The sequence below is a fragment of the Neofelis nebulosa genome, chromosome 17 (genome assembly GCF_028018385.1).
Source record: "Neofelis nebulosa isolate mNeoNeb1 chromosome 17, mNeoNeb1.pri, whole genome shotgun sequence".
Taxonomy (NCBI): Eukaryota; Metazoa; Chordata; class Mammalia; order Carnivora; family Felidae; genus Neofelis; species Neofelis nebulosa.
In genome coordinates this window covers 6,865,604-6,892,263 of record NC_080798.1, presented here as the reverse complement: position 1 = coordinate 6,892,263, position 26,660 = coordinate 6,865,604, and the positions used below count along the sequence as shown (strand labels likewise).

General features: G+C 44.0%; 1 protein-coding gene and 1 long non-coding RNA gene across 4 annotated transcripts in view; one reads left to right on the top strand and one right to left on the bottom strand.

The window, feature by feature from the left end:
- Nucleotides 1-21,146, top strand: part of ZNF432 (zinc finger protein 432) — a 30,637-nt gene extending 9,491 nt beyond the window's left edge. Inside the window, exons 1-5 of one of the 3 annotated variants that reach the window (XM_058708360.1) lie at nt 5,027-5,243; nt 6,654-6,844; nt 10,066-10,192; nt 11,826-11,921; nt 17,234-21,146. In XM_058708360.1, the coding sequence (XP_058564343.1) occupies nt 6,830-6,844; nt 10,066-10,192; nt 11,826-11,921; nt 17,234-18,951 (1,956 nt within the window). In that variant the 5' untranslated portion in view covers nt 5,027-5,243; nt 6,654-6,829 and the 3' untranslated portion in view covers nt 18,952-21,146. Of the gene's footprint in view, nt 1-5,026; nt 5,244-6,653; nt 6,845-10,065; nt 10,193-11,825; nt 11,922-17,233 lie in introns of those variants that run through there. The other 2 variants (XM_058708361.1, XM_058708362.1) reach the window with 2 other exon arrangements.
- Nucleotides 16,953-20,375, bottom strand: LOC131499940 (uncharacterized). Its single transcript, XR_009256110.1, has 2 exons — nt 20,286-20,375; nt 16,953-17,118 (listed from the first exon to the last, which is right to left on the bottom strand). It is a non-coding gene; the product is annotated as an uncharacterized LOC131499940 (long non-coding RNA).
- Nucleotides 21,147-26,660: the final 5,514 nt, after the last annotated feature.

The following is a 26,660-nucleotide window of genomic DNA, read 5'->3' as shown; positions in this document are numbered from 1 at the left end:
AGAAGTGAAGTCCTGTTAATTTGGTGACTGTGCAAATGCCTTCTGTCGCCACTCAGACATTATTAAATATCAGTGGGCTTCTAGCAAATAGGAACTTAGCCCTTTTGGAACAGCCTCTAGCTAGGTTGCGCCCTCCAGTGTTGGCAGAAAATTTGCCCAGGGGAACAAAAATCTTACAAATGTAGTCAATGTGATTGTGCCTTCAGTGGTCAATGATTTCTTACATTATGTCTCAAAAAACCTATGGGAAGGAACTGCAGAGTAGAAAAACAGTGAACAAAAAATTCCAGGCCATTATATAGTTAAGTGTATTTTGAGAGAAATATGAATGCAGAGACTGGGAAAACCTGATAAATTTCATTTTCTATATTGTTGATACAGAGACACAGTCTGATGTTAGTAACCGTGTCGTTTCTTTGTTTGCCTCTTTTGTTGTTTCCTCCCCTATGTCATTTGTTTCTTAAATTCCACGAGTGACATCATAAGGCATTTGTCTTTTTCTGAGGTAGTTTGCATAACATAATACTCTCTAGCTTCCACATCAATTGCTCAGTTTCGTCAACTAATCTGGAATGCCTGGGATCATAAGTGAAACAAAACACTGCTGTGAGTATAAAGAGATAAGGTCGTTGGTATCTGGATATTGCTAGGAATGAAAATCTTTACAATATAGAGTTGGTTGATAGGAAAAAGCAGTCTTTGACTAGTGGAGTTTGGGGAACATATAAGATCTGTTCAGTTTCCCTAGGATAGTGTGGAGGATTAATTGAAAAGCGGTCGGTACTCCTTTCACAGATTTTCAGGACCTTATATTATGTAAAGTCACCTGAGAAACAGCCTTTCAATGAATTGTTGTTCATTCAGTGAATATTTGTGAAGTACCTGCTTTATACCCGGTATTATTCTACCAGCTAAGGACACAGAGGTGAACAAAATGTCTTTGCCCTCCTGGAATGAGTGTTAAGTTAGCTGAATTAGGGGCGCCTGGGTGGCTCAGTGGGTTAAGCGACCAACTTCAGCTCAGGTCAAGATCTCACCGTCTGTGAGTTCGAGCCCCACATCAGGCTCTGGGCTGACAGTTCAGAGCCTGGAACCTGCTTCGGATTCTGTGTCTCCCTCTCCCTCTGCCCCTCCCCCACTCATGCTCTGTCTCTCTCTGTCTCAAAAATAAGTAAAAACATTAAATTGGTTAAAATGAAATAGAAAAAAAAGAAAAAAAAAGCTGAATTATATGTAAGTGGTGTATCTTCACGCTCCATCTAACATACTCAGGGTATGTAAACTCCACATTAGGTGAAATGGGACGTGAAATAATTGGATCACGGGTTTTGTGCTTGGAATGACGTGGAGTTAGAATGATCCTAAGTACATTTTTCCCCAAGGAGAGTATTTGAATGGGAGACAAGCGAAGGAGTCCTATTAATAATGTATAAGTAATTGATTAATGAATGGATAAAGATGTGATACACACACACACACACACACACACACACACACACACACACACAAATGGAATGTTAGCCACCAAAAAGAGTGGAATCTTGCATTTGCAATGATATGGATGGAGCTAGAGAGTATTACACTAAGTAAAATAAGTCAGAGAAAGACAAATACCTTATGATGTCACTAGTGGAATTTAGGAAACAAATGAACATAGGGGAGGAAAAAAAAAGAGGCAAACCGAGAGGGAGGGTGGGGAGGGGTGGGCTAAACTGGTGATGGGGATTAAGGAGTGCGCTTGTGATGAGCACTGGGTCTTGTATTAAGTGATGAAGCACTAAATTCTACACTTGAAACTAGTATTACACTGTATGTTAATTAACTGGAATTTAAATTAAAACTTGGAAAGAGAAAAATAATGTATAAATAATCCAGGATACAAATACGTCTTTAGAAATGCCCATGTCTTTTCTCCCCACGTTGACTGTACATTCCTTGATAGTTTTGCACTGCTTCAGTACCACTAGCCACATGCGGCTATTTAAATGTAGATTAATTAAAGTTAAGTTAAACATGTATTTCCTTAATATCAAGAGTTCACATTCCAAGAATTCAGTAGTTCTAGGTGACTAGTGACTACCATGTCGGACAATACAGATGTATTACATGACAATTACATCATCACAGAACCGTCTATTGATTGGTGCTGCTTTATAGGGTCATACATTCTTTGTGACATAGAAGAAATAAAAGAATTAGATGTTGATTTGGAAGATGAAGGTGAATGGACTATAAAGAAAAAAGTTCTATCAGTGCAAAGAATGAGCGATTGTAAGGCAGTTGTAAAGAATGGAATTGTTCAAAAAAAATACTGTGTGTATGTGTGTGTTATTAGGCTAAATGTTTGCCTATAAAAGGGGGAGAGAAGAGGACTAGGATCCCCAGAGAAGCAGAATAAAAAACATGAGAACCTCAGGCAAGATGGAGGAAAGCTGGGATATGAAAGGAGGTAAGATTCCTCTTGAGTGTATTGGAGAAGAACCCTTAAGTTGTTCACAGCCCTATCACCTTTGAAAGTTGTTGTAATTTGAGTTCCCATTTCCTCTGTGACCTGCTTAACAGCATATGTGGTTTGCCTTTTCTATTCCTTTTTCCTCTTATGATTGGGGCTCTTGTCCTCTCTCCTCTTTCCAGTCTTTCTCTTGATTCAATAAAGATACCCTGCTTGAGTCCTGGTTAGAGAAGAAATGGATATTTGCTATGCAGTAGCTGTTTTACATTTCCATCACAAACCCTGAATTAAGGGGTAAATTGAATCCGACATATATATATTTTTAAACATTTAAATGTTATGTTTTTTTTTTTTTAATTTTTAATGTTTATTTATTTTTGAGAGAGACAGAGACAGAATGCAAGTGGGTTAGGGGCAGAGAGGAAGACACAGAATCCGAAGCAGGCTCCAGGCTCTGAGCCGTCAGCACAGAGCCCAACGCAGGGCTCGAACTCACGAGCTGTGAGATCATGACCTGAGCCAAAGTCGGACACTCAACCGACTGAGCCACCCAGGCGCCCCAACCCAACGCATTTTTAAGCACCTAAACTTGGTTATCTCAATTCCTGAGATTTTATTCTGTATTGCAGTCATTAGATAATGGAGAACAGGAAATTTTTCATGATTGATTTGTATTTTACAAACATCACCTTGCCTGCTGTATGAAAACGAGCTTGGCACAGACCAACGGTGCAAGCAGGGACAATTTTATTTATTTATTTTTTTTATTTTTATTTTTTCAACGTTTTATTTATTTATTTTTGGGACAGAGAGAGACAGAGCATGAACGGGGGAGGGGCAGAGAGAGAGGGAGACACAGAATCGGAAACAGGCTCCAGGCTCCGAGCCGTCAGCCCAGAGCCCGACGCGGGGCTCGAACTCGCGGACCGCGAGATCGTGACCTGGCTGAAGTCGGACGCTCAACCGACTGCGCCACCCAGGCGCCCCAGCAGGGACAATTTTAGTATCAGGGGCGAGACTGGGCCAGCATGGTAATGATGGAGGCGTATGAAGATGGAACTGTCCTTTGCTTTGACCTGTGGTGACATGACTTTATCAGGTGCATTCTGAAAATTATAATAGCCTACGGGTTTTAACACAGCGGGGGCAAACAGGTGAACACAGCCTGTGTTCTTGAGGTGTCTGGTTCCTGGGGGTGAGGGAGACTTCTAAGCTCAGCAACTGGCATTGGCGGGAGTGGGGGTGGGGAGGCGGTGCGGGGTGGAGAGGAGAATATGAGCGAGAGCAGGCTGGAAACGGGTAGCAGGCCTGCAAAAGGCTGGCAAACTCGTCTTGGTGAAGATGCACAGGGCTGTGGTCAATCTGTTTTTTGTGCTCATTTTATTTCCTGCACGTGAATATTCACAGCAGTTGCAGCTGCAATATCCAAAACACTGGAAACAACCCCAAGGCAATTATGCTGTGTGCAAGAAGCTAGAAAAAGGAGTACATACGCAACTAATTTCATGAATATGTTGCAGACTAATCTTTATAATTTTTTTTTAAGTTTATTTATTTACTTTGGCGGGGGCGGGGGTGCAGAGAGAGAGGGAGCGACAGGCTCCGCACTGTCAGCACAGAGCCCGATGCGGGGCTCGAACCCACGAACCAGTGAGATCATGACCTGAGCCGAAACCAAGAGTCGGACGCCCAACCGACTGTGCCACCCAGGCGCCCCTTTATAAATTTTTTAAAATTAACATGTATTTACTTTTGAGAGAGCACGAGTGGGGGACGGGCAGGGAAAGAGAGGGAAACAGAGCCCGATCGCCGGCTGGAACCCACGAACCGTGAGATCGTGACCTGAGCCAAAGTCCCACGCTTAACCGACAGAGCCACCCAGGCGCCCCTAATCTTGAGTGACAGAAGTGGCTGCCTGGGATGTGTAAGGGACATGGATGGGATGAGGCTGGCAAGAGGCTCACAACGACCGTGGCTTCAGCTCTCTTGGCGACCGCCGCATGCCCCACCCCATCTCACTTTTCCAAACCGTGGTCTCCCCGGCACCCTCGCCGAGCTCCCGGCCGCGCGGCTCCCTCCCAGCCGGCGGGCACCTGCCCCGGCCCTCTCCGGCCGCAGCGCGCCGCCCGCTTTCTTGGCAAGCCTGCTGGAGCTTTTACACGGCCGCTGAGCCTTTCCGCAATGAGAATCGAGACCGAGGTGCCCAGAGGTTATTTTAATTTCCCACCGAGCGGAGGAGCCGCGCCCTTTAGATGGGGAAGGGCTCCGGCCTTGGTCAACTCGGCGCCGTTCCGCGTCCCCTAACAACTAAGGGTCCTCTGTCCCTTCAAAGGTTACCGCCATATCACGTCTGCTTCGCGTGAGCGGGAGCCTCTGAACATCTCCCCATTTTCCTGTGAGGCCTGGAGGGGCGAGAAAGGGCGAGGGTTTCCGCGGCGTTCTTTCACCGCCGTCTCACGGCGCAAACACACCGCTGCCCAGATTTCCGTACGGCGGGTATTCAAAGATGGCGGCCCCCGGGGCGCCGAGGCGACGGCCGCGCGGACTTATGACCTCATAAGGAGGAGCCGGAAACCCGTATTCCGTTCTCCATAGAAACGCGCCAGAAACGCCGCTGACCCTCGTCAGGTGTCCCCGGGAGAGGAGGCCGGGCGAGGGAACTAGAGCGAAGGAAGTTTAGGGAAGTAAGTTAGGCCCTGAAGAGGTCGCTGCAGGTTCAGGAGAGACTCAAGTCCTTGTGTGGGTCTATTTGTAGAAAAGGCGGGGAGAGGGGCGGCCTGTCGGCCTCTAGGTAAGTTGTTGCTCCCCTAAGTCGGTGAAGGTAGCGTAGGGCGGCTGTGTTTTTGGAGGTGAGCACGGAGGAATCTGTATTGAATGTCTGTAATCGAGATGTCTTTGGGGTCAATCCTGGGGGGGCTGTGCTGGTCAGTGATTAAAGATCTCAACAGATCAGCTACCGAGAGTCCTGAGGTCAGGGTTTAGGGTCTTCGCAGGTCACTCAGCCTGTAGGTGATTGACAGCTGGTGGGGTGGTGTTTGTCACAGAAGGCGGTGTTTGGCTCTGGTTCTGCAATAATTTGGAGCTCAGTGATTGAGGAACCATTAAGGGAGGTCAGTGTACATACGTAGCTGATCCAGTTTTGGTATTGATTCGGTGGGGTCGTGGCCTGTCTTTTGTGCAGGATCGTGTGACAGCAGGCTTGGAGGCTCAGGGGCCCCGGCTGGTTCGTGCGTTGGGCTCAGACCGGCTGCTGGAACAGAAGTGTTGAATGTTAACATTCCTTAAAAGCTTCAGGTCCAAGTCCCTCCTCCATATAATTTTCTAATCTCTTTTGGCTCTCCACATCATCCCGTCCCTTTGAATCCGCAGAAATGAAAGTTTTGGGAGAGAGAAACGATTCAGCAGATTTAAAATTAATTAGCCTTTTGTTTTTATTAGCCTTTTATTTAAGATTCTGTGTTTATCCTTCTGTAATTTTACTGTGTGTTGTCTTGGATATTTCCTTTCAGGTTATATATTATGTAAAGTCTGCTATTTTCCCAGTATTTATTTTTAAAATTTTTAAATGTTTGGTTTTTTAGAGAGAGAGACAGAGTGTGAGAGGGGAAGGAGCAGAGAAAGAGGGAGACACAGAATCCGAAGCAGGCTCCAGGCTCCAAGCTGTTAGCACAGAGCCCAATGTGGGGCTCGAACCCATGAACTGAGAGATCATGACCTGAGACCACATCGGACATTTAACGGACTGAGCCACCCAGGCGCTGCTCAGTATTTATACTTTTGAGTTGTCTTTTAATTTTTAATTTGTTGAGGTGTTTTTAAAACTTTGATTCTATAGCTCATATTCTCTCTCTCTCTCTCTCTTTTTTTTTGGTGTGCTCATTGTTCTGCATATTGAAGTGTATGTACATAGGGTAAATAAAGAGATAGAGCAACATAGTTTAAAGGAAAAATTCCCTGTTCCTCGCTGTCCATATGGCCTCATTTCTAAAATTGATCTGAACATTACTTGCCACTGAGGCAGAGTTCTGTTCCGATTCTCCTTTGCCACTTCCCATTACCTGCTACTTCAGGATCTTATGCCTAAGTCATGATTCCTGGGGAACCAAATAAATAGACACAAATACTGGGGACCATGTGTCAAGGCGAGTACACAGCAAGAGAGGATGTAACACTGAAAGTAATTTTGCTCTTCGGCCTACAGGTCCTGACAAGAGACAAGAAATGAATGAAGAAAGAGGAGGTTCCACGACCTAGACAGTGTCATTTCTGGAGCACTTTTGACTGGCTACTAGATTTCTAACTAGAAATTTGGGGCATATCCGGAAGAGACAAAGACAGAATATCCCAGTTGTTGGCCATTTCTCAAAACAGAAGAAAATGATCAATGCCCAGGTGATTTTTGTCTTTTTTAAATTCTCTTCTTTATTCCCTGGTGAATTTATACAGGCTTGTGAAAATATAGAGCCTGAGTGGCTCAGTTGGTTAAGCGTCTGACTCTTGATTTCGGCTCAGGTCACGATCTCACAGTTGGTGAGTTCAAGCCCTGCATCAGGCTCCGCATTAACAGTGCAGAGCCTGTGTGGGATTCTCCTTTTCTCCCTCTCTCTCTGCTTCTCCCCTGCTCACGTTCTCTCTTTGTGTCTCAAGATAAATAACTTAATTTTTTAAAAAATCCGTTCAGTATCTAGAGAGAAATAAACTTTGACTGTACCTCCAACATCATGGCAAAGTAGAATCAAGAATATAGTGTTAATGTGATTCCTGGTAAATGACCAGCGTTGGAACATAATATGTAACTAAAGGATCCTCTGGGTTACATCAGCTGACACGCTGCATCTAATATGTGTGACAACGACAAGAGAATCATGCTAAGTTACATGATATGCAGTGACTGAGAGGAGGAAGCAGAAAGGTTCCTCAGGGGATGTCAATATTTCATGGCACTGAGGACTCAGGAAAAATTTTATATTCTTCTTAGAGGTGATGGGGTAGACAGTGTTTTCAGCAGTCACCTTTTTTTTTTTTTTTAAAGTTTATTTATTTTGAGAGAGAGAGAGACTACGAGCGTGGGAGGGGCAGAGAGAGAATCTCAAACAGGCTGTGTGCCATCAGTGCAGTGTATGGGGCTCGAACTCACAAACTGTGAGTTTATGACCGGAGCAGAGATCACGAGTCGGACACTTAACCAACTGAGCCACTGAGGCGCCCTAGAACACTAACCTTCTAATGAAGGCAGCAGCTGACTCCCTCCTGCTGTTTATTATAGAGTTCTACAGAGACTCTTGGGGGATAAACCAAGCAAATTCAGTGAACACGGTTTTTTCAGGGGACCAAAGTAAGGCTCTAGGAACAGGTGCCTGTACTGGCATTCAAGTACAGATTTGGCATTAGATAGTTGCACAAAATTTTGTCTAGTAAGGGCTTGAATTACTGGGTTCTAGGGTGTTTGCTTTACAGCTTTGTGTTATCTCAGAAAATGAAGAATCCTTTCCTGTTTAAATTGTTTTAACCTTTATTTTTGAGACAGAGAGAGACAGAGCATGAACGGGGGAGGGTCAGAGAGAGGGAGACACAGAATCCGAAGCAGGCTCCAGTCTCCGAGCTGTCGGCACAGAGCCCGACGCAGGGCTCGAACTCACGGACCGCGAGATCACGACCTGAGCTGAAGTCGGACGCTTAACCGACTGAGCCACCCAGGCGCCCCCCTTTCCCGTTTTTAGATCCAGTTTTTACCTACTCTTCTTTTTAGTGCTTTTGTTTCCTGTAACTATACAAATTGCTCACGAGTACCTTTTAAAGAAAAAAAAAAAATCGGGGCACCTGGGTGGCTCAGTCGGTTAAGCATCTGATTCTTGATCTCGGCTCAGGTCGTGATCTCACAGTTTGTGAGTTCAAGCCCCATGTCAGGCTCTGCACTGATGGCATGGAGCCTGCTTGGGATTCTCTCTCTCCCTCTCTCTGCACCTCCCCTGTTCATGCTGTCTCTCAAAGTAAATAAATAAAACTTAAAAGCAAAAAAGTACATTCTCTTTTCATGTCCTCTTTCCTCATTCCTTCATACCGCTTTAACAGATGTGTGGTGTGCTCCTGCTGTCCCTGGACCTGTGTGTGCATCTGTGCACGTGGCCCACTTACAAATGTAACTGGATTTATGTACATCTGTGTATGTAAACACACCTGTCATGACATTTTGTGTGTCGGTGGAACCATACTCCAAAGAACATAATCTGTTCTTAATCCAGGCATCTAAAGAAATAATGACTGCAATGGATTGATGAATATTAACTATACAAAATTCCATTGGTCTGTAGTCATACTCAATGAGTAAAACTGTGTAAAGCATTTAGCGGGTACCTTCTAAGTGATATGTGGATCGTCTATGCCTAAAATCTTCGCCAATGCTTAATAATAGCACATTATCAACTTGCATAATTACAATCTGGGGCTCGAACCCACGAACCGTGAGATCAAGCCGAAGTCAGCCGCTTAACTGACTAGTGAGCCACCCAGGCGCCCCTAATATCCTTGTAATTCCTTAAGTGAAAAGAGCACTAGAGGCGTCTTTCGGTCCAATATTTGGTCTTCGATCTCATCTGTGACAGAGTTCCTAAATCCCTTGGAATGTCCTGGGTGATAGGAGCAGCTCTTGTTCTTAATAAACTTTTTATTTAATTTTTTTAAATGTTTATTTATTTTTGAGACCGAGAGAGACAGAGCATGAGCAGGGAAGGGCCAGAGAGAGAGGGAGACACAGAATTGGAAGCAGGCTCCGGGCTCCGAGCTGTCAGCACAGAGCCCGACACGGGGCTCGAACCCACGAACTGTGAGATCGTGACCTGAGCCGAAGTCGGACGCTTAACCGACTGAGCTACCCGGGTGCCCCAGAGCAGCTCTTGTTCTAATGGTGTGACTCTGGGTGGGCTCCTGCATGGGGGCTGGTCTGCAGAAAGGCCAAGCCGTGATCAGAAGTGTGGAATTTTCAGCTGTGTCCCCATTATCCAGAGAGGAGAGAGGGGCTGGAAATGGAGTTCATGACCCCCCATGCCTGTGATGGAGCCTCCATAAAATCCCAAAGGTGTGTGGTTTGGAGAGCTCCAAGCTTAGTGGACGTGGGTGCTGAGGGGGTGACGTGCCCCTCCCCTCGGACCTCGCCCTGTTCGTCTCTTTCATCTGGATGAAATCTGTATCCTTTATCATATATAATAAACTAGTACGCGGTTAAGTAAACTGAGTTCTCTGAGCTGCTTAAGCAAATTAATCAAACCCAAGGAGGGGGGGTCACTGGAACCTCCACTCTGTAGTTTGTTAGAGCACGGGTGACAACACGGACTTGGATTGGTGTCTGAAGCAGGGGCAGGGGCCGTCTTGTGGGACTGACCCCTTAACCTGTGAAATGTGACGCCGTCTCCAGGTAGGTAGTGTCAGAATTGAGTTCAGTTGTAGGCCATTCCAGCTGGTGTCAGAGAAGGGCTTAAAAAACACACAAAAACACCACCTATACTTCAGAACTGGTCTCAGCGTCATAGTTCCTATTAGCAGGGCAGCTTCCTTTATATTCCTCATGAACCAGTAAAAGCGAACCTTTCATATTAAACAGGGCTTTGTTATTACAGGAATCACTGACGCTGGAGGACGTGGCCGTGGACTTCTCCCGGGAGGAGTGGCGGCTCCTGGCCCCCGCCCAGAAGGACCTGTATCGAGATGTGATGCTGGAGAACTACAGGAACCTGGTGTCAGTGGGTGAGGACAGTTTCCCTGTGTCCCTCAGAAGGTGCCCGGTCGGTGGCCTTTCCTTTCTCAGCTGCTTACACTTCAGGGTCCCTGCACTGTTCTGAATGGCTGATTCTCAGGACCACCTCTGGCACATGCTAAAAGGGTCTAACGTATTATGAGCTGTTTTTATTAGCAACACAAATGATGCCAAGTGCGTGGGGTTTTTCCGCACCGACAACCAGGTCTCCAGCTCTTCAGGTAACAGCTAGGTGTCCTGCAATCCATTTCAGTTCTGACACTACCCAGAGTTGGTGTCAGACTCCACAGGTTTAAGGGTTTAGTACCGCAGGACTGCCCTCACTTTGGAGGCCAGCTGCAAGTATTGGGTACCCAGTGTACCCACGCTTCAGTCCAGCTATAAATTAGGCATTCCTGCAACCCCGTTTCTGGTCTGCTAATTTGCCGGAACAGGTCGCAGAGCTGAGGAAAGCACTTTACTTAGGATTACCATTTTATGGGGGCACCTGGGTGGCTCAGTCGGTCAGGTGTCTGACTCTTGGTTTCGGCTCGGGTCATGATCTCGCGGTTCATGAGGTTGAGCCCTACATTGGGCTCTGTGCTGACAGCGCAGAGCCTGCTTGGGATTTTCTCTCTCTGCCCCTCCCCTGCTTGTGCTCTCTCTCTCAAAATAAATAAATGAACGTTAAAAAAGAAGATTATCTGGGGCGCCTGGGTGGCGCAGTCGGTTAAGCGTCCGACTTCAGCCAGGTCACGATCTCACGGTCCGGTCCGTGAGTTCGAGCCCCGCGTCAGGCGCTGGGCTGATGGCTCGGAGCCTGGAGCCTGTTTTCCGATTCTGTGTCTCCCTCTCTCTCTGCCCCTCCCCCGTTCATGCTCTGTCTCTCTCTGTCCCAAAAATAAAAATAAAAATAAATTTAAAAAATAAAAATAAAAAAAAAATAAAAAAGAAGATTATCATTTTATTATAAAGGATAAAATTCAGGAGCAGCCAAAAGGAAGAAAGGTAGAAGGGAAAGTATGGGGGGAGGGGTGTGGACCTTCTATGACCTGTCCAGGTAAGCCACCCTCCTAGCACCCCAGTGTGTTCATCAGCCTGAAAGCTCTCCCAGCCTGGTTTTTTGGGACTTCTTATGGAGATTTCATTATGTAGACATAACTACTGAGATCATTAGCCACTGGTGATTAACTCAGTCTCCAGTGGCCGGGGGAGGGGGTTGGAGCTGAAGGTCCCAACCTCCTAATCACTCATGGGTGTTTCTGGCAGCCAGCCCCCAGGCTAAAGCTAGATCAGTGCCCCTGTGACCAGTCATTAGTTCACAAAAGACACCCTTCACTCTGGAGAGTCCAAGGGCCTTAGAAGTTCCTGTGTCAGGAATTGGGACTTAGAACAAATCCTGGAACAGATGTTCCTATCACAGCTGCCACTCAGGAAATTACAAGGGCCTTACGAGCTCTGTTCCGGGAGCCTGTACAAAGACTAAATATATATTATAATATCACAGCATCACGAGTGCCCTCTCCCAAGAGAAGAACCCCTGCCGTGCAGATGCGAAAACTGCCTCAGCCCCTCACATGTAGCGTCCTCCCATCCCGACACACCCCAGCCCATCTCCAAGTGTCCTGTCTCTCCCACGGGCAGGTCATCAAGCCAGCAAACCAGACGTGCTCGCCAAGCTGGAACGAGGGGAAGAACCGTGGGCGATAGAAGAGGAAGTCCGCAGTGGAACCAGTCCGGGTGAGTGGGAGCCAGCTAGCTGGGTCACTGAGGAAGTCCCCCTCCAGCCGGGGAGAGGAGGCTGGCCGGGTGCTTGAGGACTCCATGCATCTCCCCACCATGGGAGAGCTTTTCCTCCAGGTCTTTAGAAGGAAGTAGAAGTCTTCTTTTCCTCTTCTGATATCTGATCCTTGCTTTTTTTCATTTTACACCTTAATTTGTGTTGCTTTTGCCTAGTGTTCTTCCGTGGATTCTGTAGCTGACCCCCTTCTTTGTGCCCCATCAGAGTGGGTGTCCCTGTTCCTGCCACCCTGGCTGTGAAATTACCCTCCCGGGGGCTGAGTCCAAAGAGCAATGCGTGACTTCACACTGTTTCCGACGGTTGCACGTTCCGGCCCTTCCGGAAATGGTGATTACCCTGTATGTTGTGTCTCCACAGTAACCTGTTCTCTTCCCTGGTCCACTTCCTAGCTCTTCCCCTACCTCGAAGGTCTTCAGATCCTTTCCATTTTCTTTGCTGTATTCCTAATACCTGAGATTTCTCTTCTGGGTTATGGATTAAGCTCTTTCTGATGTCTGGTTGAGACTCCAAGTCGATACCTCCCTACTTGTTGTCTAGTGTGAATTCAGTTCTAGGTATTTTACCTGCCTACGATTTCCGAGTCCCTACATGAGGAATAGGAGTCCTCTGCCCTCCACACAAAAAATCCCTCTTGAGGGGCGCCTGGGTGGCGCAGTCGGTTAAGCGTCCGACTTCAGCCAGGTCACGATCTCGCGGTCCGTGAGTTCGAGCCCCGCGTCAGGCTCTGGGCTGATGGCTCGGAGCCTGGAGCCTGTTTCCGATTCTGTGTCTCCCTCTCTCTCTGCCCCTCCCCCGTTCATGCTCTGTCTCTCTCTGTCCCAAAAATAAATAAAAAACGTTGAAAAAAAAATTAAAAAAAAAAAATCCCTCTTCATCCCATTTTAACATTATTCTGTCTTAGTACTGCACACCTTACCCTGCCCATGCTTTTAACTGTGGCATTCTTGTCTTAAAGATCTCTGCTGTTTCTGTTGACTGTGTCACTAGAAAAGTTTCTGTTGACTGTTTCACTGGAAAAGATGGTTTTACATCATCAGGTCTAGCCTAAATCAGCTGTGTTTGCTTCTGTGGCTTCCTTCCTATGATTGATATTTCTGATTTTCCTTTGGTTCATTGTAGGTCTTCCCGTTGTACTAATTTCTCTAAATCATTTGTTTTTCATATTCTTTTTTTGTAAGCAGCTTTAAGATAATTCACATAGCCTACAATTTGCCAACTTAACGCATACAATTGAGTGCTTTGTATCACATTAACACAGTTACGTAACCATTCCTGATTTTGAAAGATTTTAATCACTTTAAAAAGAAACATTTCTGGGGCGCCTGGGTGGCTCATTCGGTTAAGTGTCTGACTCTTGATTTTGGCTCAGGTCATGATCTCACGGTTCATTAAGTTCAAGCCCCGCATGGAACCTGCTTGGGATTCTGTCTCCCTCTGTCTGTCTGCCCCTCTCCCGCTTGCTCTCTATCTCTCTCTCATAATAAATTTAAAAAAGGAAAGTTAAAAAAAAAAAAAGAAACATTTCTAGGGCTCCTTTTCTGAAATATTTTTATCACTTTAAAAAGAAACATTTCTAGGGCACCTGGCTACTGGCTCAGTTAGGAGAGTATGCAACTCTTGATCTGAGGGTTATAGAGATTACTTAAAAGTAAAATCTTTGGGGCGCCTGGGGGGTTCAGTTGGTTAAGTGTCTGGCTCTTGATTTCGGCTCAGATCATGGTCTCATGGTTTGTGAGATCGAGCCCTGCATTGAGCTCTGTGCTGACAGCATGGAGCCTGCTTGGGATTCTCTCTCTCCCTCTCTGCCCTTCCCCGACTCGTATTCTCTCTCTGTCTCTCTCTCTCTCTCTCTCTCTCCCTCTCTCTCAAAAAAAAAAAAAAGTAAAAAAAAAAAAGTAAAATTTGGAGTGCCTTGGTGGCTCAGTCAGTTAAGTGGCCGACTTCGGCTCAGGTCATGATCTCATGGTTCATGAGTTCAAGTCCTGCGTCAGGCTCTGTGCTGACAGCTCAGAGCCTGGAGCCTGCTTTAGATCCTGTGTCTCCCTCTCTCTCTGCCCCTCCCCCATTCACACACACACACACACACACACACACACACACACTCTCTCTCTCTCTCTCTCTCTCTTTCAAAAATAAACAAACATTAAAAGGGTGCCTAGATGGCTCAGTCTGCTAATCTTCTGACTTCAGTTCAGATCATGATCTCACGGTTCATGAGTTCAAGCCCCGCGTTGGGCTCTGTGCTGACAGCTCGGAGCCTGGAGCCTGCTTCGGATTCTGTGTCTCCCTCTATCTCTGTCCCTCCCATGCTCACACTCTGTCTCTCTCGTAAATAAATAAACGTTTAAAAAAATTTTTTTTAAGTAAAATCTTTAAAAAAATAAGATAAAGAATAAAAAGAAACATTTCCTCCCAGGCCCCCAGCCCCAGGCAACCCCTGCTCTACTTTCTATATCTACAGATTTGCCTGTTCTGGATATTTCATATAATCATAAAATATTTGGTCTTTTGTGTCTGGCTTCTTGCATTTAGCCTAATGTTTCTGAAGTTCTCCTGTGCTTTAACATGTGTCAGCACTTCATTCCTTTTTATTGGCCAAGTAATACTCCCACTGTATGGATATACCACATTTTATTTACTTACTCATCCATTGGTGGACATTGGGTTCTTCCACTTTTGGGGCTTTTATGAATTATTCTGTGAACACTAATTTTTCTTGGGTATACATCAAGGAGTGGAATTCTTGGGTCACATGGAGTCCAGGAAGTCTCTGAACATGGTGCTTCCAGACTCATGGTCAGCATTTCCTCCTCCCAGCCACGGGATGTGACAATAACGGAGTATTGCCAACCAGGGGACCTCACTTGATCCTTTGGGTGTTTTTACTGGGGCTCAATTGCCCACATGGCTGAACTTTAGTTTCTAGCCCCTCCAGAAATCAGGCTAATTCCTGTAGTCTCCAGTTCCTCTGAGGGTCTGAAGGTTGGAACTGATACGGCATGACCCAAAGCCTCCATCGTAAATCACATTGTTAGAATGTCCAGTGGTCAAAGACCCCAGGCAAACAAAGACACTCCTGTCAGGTAGGACATTCCAAGGGCCTAGAGATCACTTCCCTGGAGCCAAGGGCAAGGGCCAGACTTCTCTTTGGGTGAGGTTAAATCTTCACTGAAGGTAACTCTAAACATGAACAATAAAGGGATTAATTTAGAAATAAAGAGGAAATGGAGCTCATGGCCGTCCGATCAGAATGGAATGACAGCATGATATGTATAAGGTACACGTACATTTTGAATTAAGAAGATGCTGCCATGAATTAGGAATGAAGGCATGAAATAGGAAATGGGCAAGGTCATGGGGTTGACTATTCAGAGTGGTCTGGAATTGGCTGGATGAAAGCCAGCATTAGAAGGTGTCTGTAGGAGAAGCAGCGGGGACAGGGATGAATGGGAGTATTCATGATGATGTACACGTTTATTGCCAGGATGACTGGGTTTGGTAGGTGAGTAATCGAGGTAGCATGGTGGAGGGCTGTGCTTGGTTTTGTCTTTTTTGTACAAAGATTTCCTGCCAATCACGCGTGGCCTATTCAGTATGATTGGAACATAGGATAATATGAACCGGGTGGACCAAGGTTGGACTGTGGTCCACTAAATCTGATTGATGTTTGGGAAGTTAGTTGGATGGTGGTCTATATAGAAAGGCACATTTAGAAACAGGATTATAATGCAAGAGTATCTTTCCTTTCATGTTAAATTCTGAAGGCCTTACTTTCTTATTTGCTAGGTAACAAATGCATTTTTTCTATATACACCTTAGTATGCGTATTTCCCTGATCTCTCTAGTCAGAATTTGGTTTCTCTCAGTGAACTTAAAGAATCCGCAAACTAAATGTTGGACTATCTAAAACCTTCATTATCTTTCATTCTCTGTGTCCTCCCAATGTTTCACCCGGTCCTCTTTTGAATAACAGGTATGTATTATTTCCACACTGCTATCTCTATTTATACCCCCAACCAGATCTTGATGTCTATACTACATTTTTTTAAGTTTATTTATTTTGAGAGAGAGAGACAGAAAGACCGTGTGTGGGGGGAGGGGCAGAGAGGGAGAGAAACAACCCCAAGCAGCACAGAACCTGATGCAGGACTCCCCATCCCACGAACCAGGGGATCATGACCTGAGCCAAAACCAAGAGGTGGACGCTCAAACAGCTGAGCCACCCAGATGCCCCTATACTACATTCCTAATAATCCTCTCGATGTTTGCAACACAGACTTTTTCCAACACTTTCTGGATCTCAGTAATATTCCTCATCTCCATTTGACATGTTTCTACCTACCCAGTGGCTCAAGCCATAAAGTTAGCAGGGTCACCCTGATTCCTAACCACTGTCTGCTGAATTCATCATTTAACTGTCTTTTCCTTATGGAAGTATGTCCTGTTTTTCTCTACTTTCCAGTGTCCATTTCTCCTTTAATCACATTTAACAGTATCCAACTCCTTTCTTTTTTTTTCTTCATTTGGTTTTCCCCAACTAGGCTTAAGATCAGTGAAAGTGAGGCATATTTTAAATGTTCCAAACACCAGCATAAGTGCCTGTACACAGGAGCCATTCAGTAAAGAGCTTGGAGTGAATAAACACAACCCTCATCGTTCTGGATAGTAGTCTCTTCTACCCCTGTGACCTGATGTCTTTCCAAGTTCTGTGGAATGGTATCCCTCCGACCTTGTCATTTGCTGCCAAAAATGACTTGTGTTTTAGTATCTCTGCAAGTTCCTAGTTAGAAAGCAGCCAAATGTACGTACGTTGTCAACGGTGTCACCTTATTGGTACACTTACTGCTTTTTTCTTTTCGTTTGCCTGTATAATTGTGTTTTTATCAACGTATAAGACATAAGGAACATTTATATATGGCATTCTGTATTATACTGTTGTCACTAAAATGCCATTTTTAAGAAACACCAAAGAATTTCTTAAAGTTTTATTCAGGGGCACCCAGGTGGCTCAGTCAGTTGAGTGTCCGACTCTTGATTTTGGCTCGGGTCGTGATCCCCAGAATCTTGGGATTGAGCCCCACATCGGGCTCCAAGTCTGGAATCTGCTTGAGATGATCTCTCTCTCCGTCACTCTCTCTAAAAAATTAAAAAATAAAGTTTTATTCTCTCTTTCTCTCTAAAAAATAAAAAATAAATAAAGTTTTATTCAAAACAAGATTATGAAAGGATTCATTGTTCTCTTCTTTTCTAGAAACTGGCAAAGTTGATAATCACCTGCAGGGTCACTGGGAAGATGAAAGAATGCTGAAAGGTATGGAACTGTACCCCGAACACAATGCATTTGGAAATATCGTCCCTCAAAGCAAAAGTCATTTTCCTTTCAGGCAAAATCATATGTTTGAGTTCTATATAAAAACTTTGAAATCAAATTTAAGTTTAGCCAACCAGAGCAAGATCTATGAAATTAGGAACTCTACAAAAGTCAACGGAAGTGAAAAATCATTTCTGCATGATAAGCGTGAAGATTTTCATTCTGCGGTTAAATTCCCTGTAAGTACAAGACCTGTCAGCAACAAGTCCCAAGTCACTAAGCATCAGAGAACTCATGACATAGAGAAAGCCCATGTGTGTGGTGAATGTGGAAAAGCCTTCGTTAAGAAGTCTCAGCTGACAGATCATCACAGAGTTCATACAGGAGAGAAACCTTATGGATGCAATATTTGTGCAAAAGTTTTCTCCAGAAAGTCCAGGCTCAACGAACATCAGAGAATTCATAAAAGAGAGAAATCCTTTATATGCAATGATTGTGGAAAAATCTTCACCATGAAGAGCCGTCTAATTGAACACCAGCGAACTCACACCGGAGAGAAACCCTATGTTTGCAGCGAATGTGGCAAAGGTTTCCCAGGGAAGCGTAATCTCATTGTGCATCAGCGAAATCATACTGGAGAGAAATGCTATGTATGCAGTGAATGTGGGAAAGGCTTCACTGGGAAGAGCATGCTCATCATACACCAGCGAACTCACACAGGAGAGAAACCCTACATCTGCAGTGAATGTGGGAAAGGCTTCACCACGAAGCACTATGTCCTCATACATCAGCGAAATCACACAGGAGAGAAACCCTATCTATGCAATGAATGTGGGAAAGGTTTCACCATGAAGAGTCGACTGATTGAACATCAGCGAACTCACACCGGAGAGAAACCCTATGTATGCAACGAATGTGGAAAAGGCTTTCCCAGGAAGAGTAATCTCATTGTACATCAGAGAAATCATACGGTAGAGAAGTCCTACGTATGCAGTGAATGCGGAAAAGGCTTCACTGTGAAGAGCATGCTCATCATACACCAGCGAACTCATACTGGAGAGAAACCCTACGTCTGCAGCGAATGTGGGAAAGGCTTCCCCCTGAAGAGTCGGCTGGTCGTACATCAGCGAACACATACTGGAGAGAAACCTTACAGATGCAGTGAATGTGGGAAAGGTTTCATTGTGAATAGTGGACTGATGTTACATCAGCGAACTCACACTGGAGAGAAACCCTATATATGCAATAAATGTGGAAAAGGCTTTGCCTTTAAGAGCAATCTCGTGGTACACCAGCGAACTCATACTGGAGAGAAACCCTTTACGTGCAGTGAATGTGGGAAAGGCTTCACCATGAAACGTTATCTCCTCGTACATCAACAAATCCATACAGGAGAGAAATCCTATGTCTGCAGCGAATGTGGTAAAGCCTTCGCTGTGGAAACCGAGCTCATTTTACATCAGCAAATTCATACTGGAGAGAAACCTTATGCATGCAATGAATGTGGGAAAGGCTTCACGGTGAAAAGCCGTCTAATCGTTCATCAGCGAACTCATACAGGAGAGAAACCTTTTATATGCGGTGAATGTGGAAAAGGCTTCTCCTCAAAGAGAAATCTGATTGTACATCAGAGAACTCATAATGGAAACAGACCCTAATGACACAATGAACGCGGTCACACCTTGAGGAGGAAAATACGCCTTGTGCCACATTGGAGGTTTCACACAGGATTGACTTCCTTTATTTGTACCGACTGTGGAAAATCCTATTCAGTACCTCCCAGGGAATTTATGCAGGAGACAAACTATGTATGTGGTGAGTGTGAGAAAGTCTTCCGACACCAAGTCAGCACCATTGGACATCAAAGAATTCATAGATGAGAAAGACTCGATGGGTTCAATAACTGAGGATTACATTTCTCTCATTTGTCAAGCCTCGTTGATACACACAAGAAATGGGGGCGCCTGGGCGGCACAGTCGGTTAAGCATCCTACTTTGGCTCAGGTCATGTGATCTCACGGTTTGTGAGTGTGAGCCCCACATCAGGCTGTGTGCTCTCAGTGCATCAGGCTCTGCGCTCTCAACACAGAGCCTGCTTTGGATCCTCTGTCTCCCTCCCTCCCTCTCTGCCCCTGGCTCACTTGCATTCTCTCTCAAAAATAGACCCTAAAAAAATACACACAAAAAATGTGTAAGTCAAAATACATAATCCTTTGCAGGGAATCTGAAATTACATACAAGTGAACCCAGGCAGGAGACAAACAGTGATAGTTCAGTGAACTCATTAAACACCAGTGTGCTCCCAGCATACCTGAAAAAGTCAGTGTAGATTAATTAGCCTGTTGCTAAATTTTCACCCTTGGGAAGGTAGGGAATTTGGATAGGAGTGAAATCTAATGGATGCAGAGAATGTGCTAGTGCCTTCAGTGATCAGTTACCTCACACCGTAAGTCAAAACAGGTAGACAAAACCTCTGACCCATTCAATGTAGAAACGTCTTGAGGAAACATTTTTAGGTAATTATATATCTGAAAAGCACACAGTAAGATGAATCTTGTGACTGGAGAGAGCAGGAAAGCCTCATGGGAATAAAGGTCCTGTCTAATCAGTGATCATAACAGATCACCAGTGAACGTACACACAGTAGCAACATGATGATCGTGGGAAAGTCGTTGCCTAGAAGTAAAACCTCAATAGTTGTCTGAAAGTCATGCTGAAGGAAAATGGCCGTGAATATGGCAGGATTTTAGTGATACATTCTGCCTCATCCTTTCTCATGAAGTCATGCAGAAATAAAACTCATGAGCACACTAAATGTGTTGGAACTAGCAAAATATCAGAAATTCTGAAGAAAAGAAGCCTCATGAAAATGATGCATACCTGAGTTTTCTGTCACAAATCTAAACTTAATACACCTGATGTCCATTTTGGGGCAGGGTACCTTGAATCACATTCTCAGTGATTCCATAATTTTAAAGCAGGGTGTTCTCACCGCTGATTAAATGTTAATGTTGTACACAAGGCAGGGGTGTTCTGTGCCCAACATGTGTCATCTGATTCTTGCATTTCTGAGGCTCTAAATTCATCTCTTTTGGGCAAAAGAAAAAGGAATATATTTATAAATGTAACGTAACATTTGGATGTATTTATCTAAGTTTATAAGTTAGCGTTAAGTAGTTTACAAAAATAACCTTATATATGATTTTTCTAATTTTTTTTGAAATAATTTTAGACTCACAAGAAAGTGTAAAGTATGCAAAGTTCCTGAGTTACCTGTACTCAGCTTCTTCAGCGACGTGATCTTACATAACTGTAATACGTAATCAAACCCAATAAAATAACATTGGTACGATGCTGTTAACTATAGACCTTTTTTGGTTTTCACTAGTTTTAGCATGCAGTAATTTGTGTGAGGCTTTGTTTTGTTTTTTAGTGGAGAGTTCTAAGAAACTTTATGCCATATATAGATTTCTGTAAATCCCACCACACCACAAGCAGGAAGCAGAATTGTGCCAACACAAAGAAACATCCTTGGGCTGCCCCTTACAGTCACACTCTCCCCACAACCCTGACCCATGGCGACCGCTGACCAGTACTCCATCACTCTGATTTTGTCATTTCAAGGATGCTGTTGAAATGGGATGATTCAGTGTAGCCTTTGAAGACAGGCTTTATTTTACGCAGCAAATTGCCCTTAAGTTCCATCCACTTTGTTGGGCATATAAATAGTTTTGCTTTTTGTTATGAGTAGTGTTCTTTTGTGATGAATGTACCATGGTTATCTGTTCAGTGTTGATGGACTTTGGGTTGTTTCTAGTGTTTCACTGTTATGAATAAAGATGCTATGAATCCAGTTTCGTGTGAACGTAAGTTTTCATTTCTCCGGGATAAGTACCCATGTTAAATTTGTGTTTAACCTTATAAGAAACAGCCAGACTCTTCCTGAGTAGCCATACTAATTTACATTCCTACCAGCAGTGTACGGATGCTCCAGTTGTGTCTTTTCTAGCATTTGGCACGGTCACATCGGATCCTAGACATCCCATCCAGTGTGTGTATGTAGCACATAGTGGTGGTCTTAGCTCTCCCAACGGCACGTGATGCTTACTTAGCACTTCTACATATGCTGAGAACCATTATCAGGGAAAGTTGTTACTTTTGTTTTCAACCATCGAACATAATTTTAAAAACTCAAAGGGGAACAGCCTATCATGTCTGATGATACATTTACCTTTTCCTTTTTTTACTTTGATATTTTTATTTTTATTTTATTTTTTAATTTATTTATTGTTTAATATACATCCAAGTTGTTTAGCATATGGTGCGACAGTGATTTCAGGAGTAGATTCTTTAATGCCCCTTTACCCATTTAGCCCATCCCCCCTCCCATAACCCCTCCAGCAACCCTCTGTTTGTTCTCTGTATTTAAGAGTCTTATGTTTTGTCCCCCTCCCTGTTTTTATATTATTTTTACTTCCCTTCCCTTATGTTCATCTGTTTTGTCTCTTAAATTCCTCATAAGAATGAACTCATATATTTGTCTTTCTCTGACTAATTTTGCTTAGCATAGTACTCTCCAGTTCCATCCACGTAGTTGCAAATGGCAAGATTCCATTCTTTTTGATTGCTGAGTAACACTCCATTGTATATATATACCACATCTTCTTTATCCATTCATCCATCGATGAACATTTGGGCTCTTTCCATACTTTGGCTATTGTTGATAGTGCTGCTATAAACATGGGGGTGCATGTGCTCCTTCAAAACAGCACATCTGTATCCCTTGGATAAATACCTAGTAGTGCAATTGCTGGGTCGTAGGGTGGTTCTATTTTTAACTTTTTGAGGGACCTCCTTCCTGTTTTCCAGAGTGGCTTCACCAGTTTGCATTCCCACCAACAGTGCAAAAGAGATCCTCTTCCTCCACGTCCTTCCAACATCTGTCGTTGCCTGAGTTGTTAATGTGAGCCATTCTGACTGGCGTGAGAGGTGGTATCTCATGGTGGTTTTGATCTGTATTTCCCTGATGATGAGTGATGTGGAGCATTTTTTCATGTGTCGGTTGGCTATCTGGATGTCCTCTTTGGAGAAGTGTCTATTCATGTCTTTTGCCCATTTCTTCACTGGATTATTTACTTTTAGGTGTTGAGTTGGTAAGTTCTTTATAGATTTTAGATACTAACCCTTTATCTGATATGTTGTTTGCAAATATCTTCTCCCTTCTGTTGGTTGCCTTTTAGTTTTGCTGATTGTTTCCTTTGCTGTGCAGAAGCTTTTTATTTTGATGAGGTCCCAATAGTTCATTTTTGCTTTTGTTTCTCTTGCCTCTGGAGATGTGTTGAGTATGAAGTTGCTGTGGCCAAGGGCAAAGAGGTTTTTGCCTGCTTTCTCCTCTAGGATTTTGATGGCTTCCTATCATACATTCAGGTTTTTCATCCATTTTGAGTTTTTTTTTTTTTTTTTTTTTTTTTGTATGGTGTAAGAAAGCGGTCCAGGTTCATTCTTCTGCATGTCGCTGTCCAGTTTTCCCAGCACCACTTGCTGAAGAGACTGCTTTATTCCATTGGATATTCTTTCCTGCTTTTGTCAAAAATTAGTTGGCCATATGTTCCCTTTTCTTCATTCCTGATGTTTCATGTTTCCTTCTGTCATTTCCTTTTTGTTAAAACTTCCTTTAGTAATTCTTGAGCAGATCTGCTGGCAACAAATTGTTAGTTTTCATAGCAAAAGGGCTCTTGTTCTCTCTTTTTTCTGGTTCTCTCTTTTTTGGTCAGTTATTTCTCTTGATATAATAAGGATATGCAATCCAATTTACAAATCCTACTTGTGGGGAAAAAAAGACATTTGCCATGCAGTGTTATGGTAAAATTCATTACCAACTTAGTGTTGAGTAATTCATTTATTTAAAAAAAATTTTGGGGGCGCCTGGGTGGCTCTGTCAGTTAAGCGTCCGACTTCAGCGCAGGTCATGATCGCACAGTTTGTGGGTTCAAGCCCCACGTCAGTCTCTGTGCTGACAGCTCAGAGCCTGGAGCCTACTTCGGATTCTGTGTGTGTATCTCTCTCTGCTCTTCCCCCACTCATGCTCTGTCTCTCTCTCTCTCTCTCTCTCTCTCTCTCTCTCAAAAATAAAAAAATAAACATAAATTTTTTTTTTAATGTTTATTCATTTTGAGAGAGAGAGAGAGTGTGGGCACATATGCATGAGTTGGGGAGAGGACAGAGAGGGAGGGATAGAGAGAATCCCAAGCAAGCTCCACGCTGTCAGTGCAGACCCCAACGTGGGGCTTGAACTCATGAACTGTGAGATCATGACCTGAGCCTAAATCAAGAGTCAGATGCTTAACTGACTGAGTCACCTAGGCGCCCCTAAAAATACATTTTTTGAGCATTTACACTGTGCCAGGCACCACTGTAGTCGCTGGGGACACATCAATGAACAAAATGAACCAGGCAAAGTCATGGCCTTTGTGGTACATATGTCGTGAATGCGACTGAGTAAAATAAATACATAATAGAACGTCAGTTCTGCTAAGTGCTATGAAGAAATATTAAGCTTAGTACATAAGTTGTAATGGAGGAACTATTTTAATAAGGGTTTTCAAGGAAGGCTGTTCTGAGCAGATGTAACTTGAACCAAGACCTAAGTGTACTGAGGGTAACCAGCCAGCATATTTGTAAGCCAGGAACACTCCAGATCAGTTTCTAAGTGTTTTCTCTGGGCTTCCTGCCTCAGCATTCTCTGAAAAGCTTGAAAAAGATACAAATCCTTGAGTCACACTCCAGACCTCCTAAACCAGAACCTCTAGTATTGGGGTCCGGGACCCTGCATTTATAAAATGATCTTTGTGAACTATTCTTAAATTTTAACATCTCTTCCCTAAATCCTGGATTAGTGTTCTGTCACCATCTCCACTCTGTAACAGGATGGATTCTGGGCACTCTACAGTAAAAACAAACAAACAAACAAACAAACAAACAGGCATGAATGCTCTAGCAAGCAAGTGCTTAGAACCCTTTTACTTCTTATCCTTCTGTGAATCTACACATCCTGCCATGGCAAGGAAACTGATCAGGCAGGGTCCAAGAATAGGCTACCCAGGCTGCTCTGAGCTCTCTGGACCAGATGCTGAACTCACTTTTCAGAGCTTGACATCCCAGGTGAATGGGGCTGCCCATTTAATCCTTGAAGGGAATATAATACTATTAAGAAATTATGCCAACAATAAGTTCTAAACGTATAGAAACTAGAAAACATATATAAGCAAATGAAGACATCTTAAATCACCCATAACTGTACCTGAGAGTCTAGCATTGTTAACAGTATCTTCTCCCAAATTTTCAAACATATGTATGTCTTTCATGAAAGAAAAATGAGGCTTTTTATATTTACTATGTTATGAACATCTACATCATTAAATATTCTAAAACTTTTCTAAGATTGACATCTTTTTATAATATTAAAGTAACAGAATCATGATACAAAGATGTTAATGGAAAACTGCAAAAATTGGGAATGTGAAAACTTTTTTAAAAAATGATATCTCTTCCGTGACTCAAGAATGAACCTTTTATTTTTTTCCAAGGTTTTTATTTTTTTTAAGTCATTTCTACACCCAACGTGGGGCTCACACTCACAACCCAGAGATCAAGAGTGAATGGCACGCTCCACGGACTGAGCCAGCCAGGCCTGCAAGAATATGAAAACTTCTGACATTCACTACCCATAAGTATAAACGCTGAAGTAATCCAAACTAAATATTTAGCCAATGACAAATATTTATGATTTGTTCCCATAACGGGGGTCATAATATTTATACTATCCAGCAGACGTGTTTTTTTCTTCTTGAGAAAAGTTATATTTCCTTAAACTGACAGTTGCAGTATATTCTTTTCTCTCTTTTTTAAGCTTATTTATTTTGAGAGAGAGAGCAAGCAGAGGAGGGGCAGAGAGAGAGAGAGAGAGAGAGAGAGAGAGAGAGAGAGAGAGAGAGAGAGAGAGAATCCCAAGCAGGCTCCGCATGGTTAATGCAGAGTCTGATGCAGGGCTCAAGTCTTATGAACCCATCTCATGAACCCTCAGATCATGACCCGAGCTAAAATCAAGAGCCGGAGGCTTAGCCGACTGAGCCACCCAGAGGCCCCTACCATATATTCTTTTCAATTTCTATATACTGTTTCTCTGAGTGGATATTCCACAATTTCCCAAAGTATTCGTGTATTATTGTACATTTAGTTTTTTTCTTCTAAATTACAAAAGCCAATGTGGTTAATATTAAGAAACATTTTTACCGAGTAAACTGTTGCAATTAGAATTTCTAGGTCAAAGGGGCGCCTGGGTGGCGCAGTCGGTTAAGCGTCCGACTTCAGCCAGGTCACGATCTCGCGGTCCGGTCCATGAGTTCGAGCCCCGCGTCGGGCTCTGGGCTGATGGCTCGGAGCCTGGAGCCTGTTTCCGATTCTGTGTCTCCCTCTCTCTCTGCCCCTCCCCCGTTCATGCTCTGTCTCTCTCTGTCCCAAAAATAAATTTAAAAAAAAGTTGGAAAAAAAAAAAAAAGAATTTCTAGGTCAAAGAGAAATTTTTAAATTGATTCAAGTTGCCTTCTAAAAAGGGAGTAGCTAGGGGCGCCTGGGTGGCTCAGTCCGTTAAACGGACGACTTCAACTCAGGTCACGATCTCGCGGTCCGTGAGTTCGAGCCCTGCGTCGGGCTCTGTGCTGACAGCCTGGAGCCTGTTGCAGATTCTGTGTCTCCCTCTCTCTGACCCTCCCTTGTTCATGCTCTGTCTCTCCCTGTCTCAAAAATAAATTTAAAGAAACTTTAAAAAAAAAAAATAAAGGGAGTAGCTACTTAACATCTTCTAAGATTAAACCTCCCACGCCTAAATAGTAATAAAATTTTAAAGTGTGCTTTTTTTTTTATTTGGGAAATGTGCAAAGTATCATCTCGTAATTTCATATTCTGCAATGTCCCACGGCCACCTTCATCTATCTTTGGAAGGAAACATACTCATTTGCACCTTCACTTCATCCCTTCCCGCTAGAGGTAGCTATGTATCTACTCCCGGGGGGGGGGGGGGGGGGGGGGTGGGGGGGACATTAGCATCTATTAGGAAGCTCCGCCCTATTGGCTTCGTCCCTTCAATGGCAGTCTTCCTTAAACACAACCACCCTCTCCCCACACCCAAGATGTCAAGTGACCACTGCTTTTGTCAACTCTGTGACCGCCGCTTCTCCAAGACGTCTCAGGTTCTACAAACCTTTTCCCCCCGCCGTCTGTCGGGGCACTAGCCCATCTCAGCCATACGGACACCGGCCTTTCTCTAAGATGGCCGCGCCCATGGTGCTCCAGTCTGACGTCGGCGCTC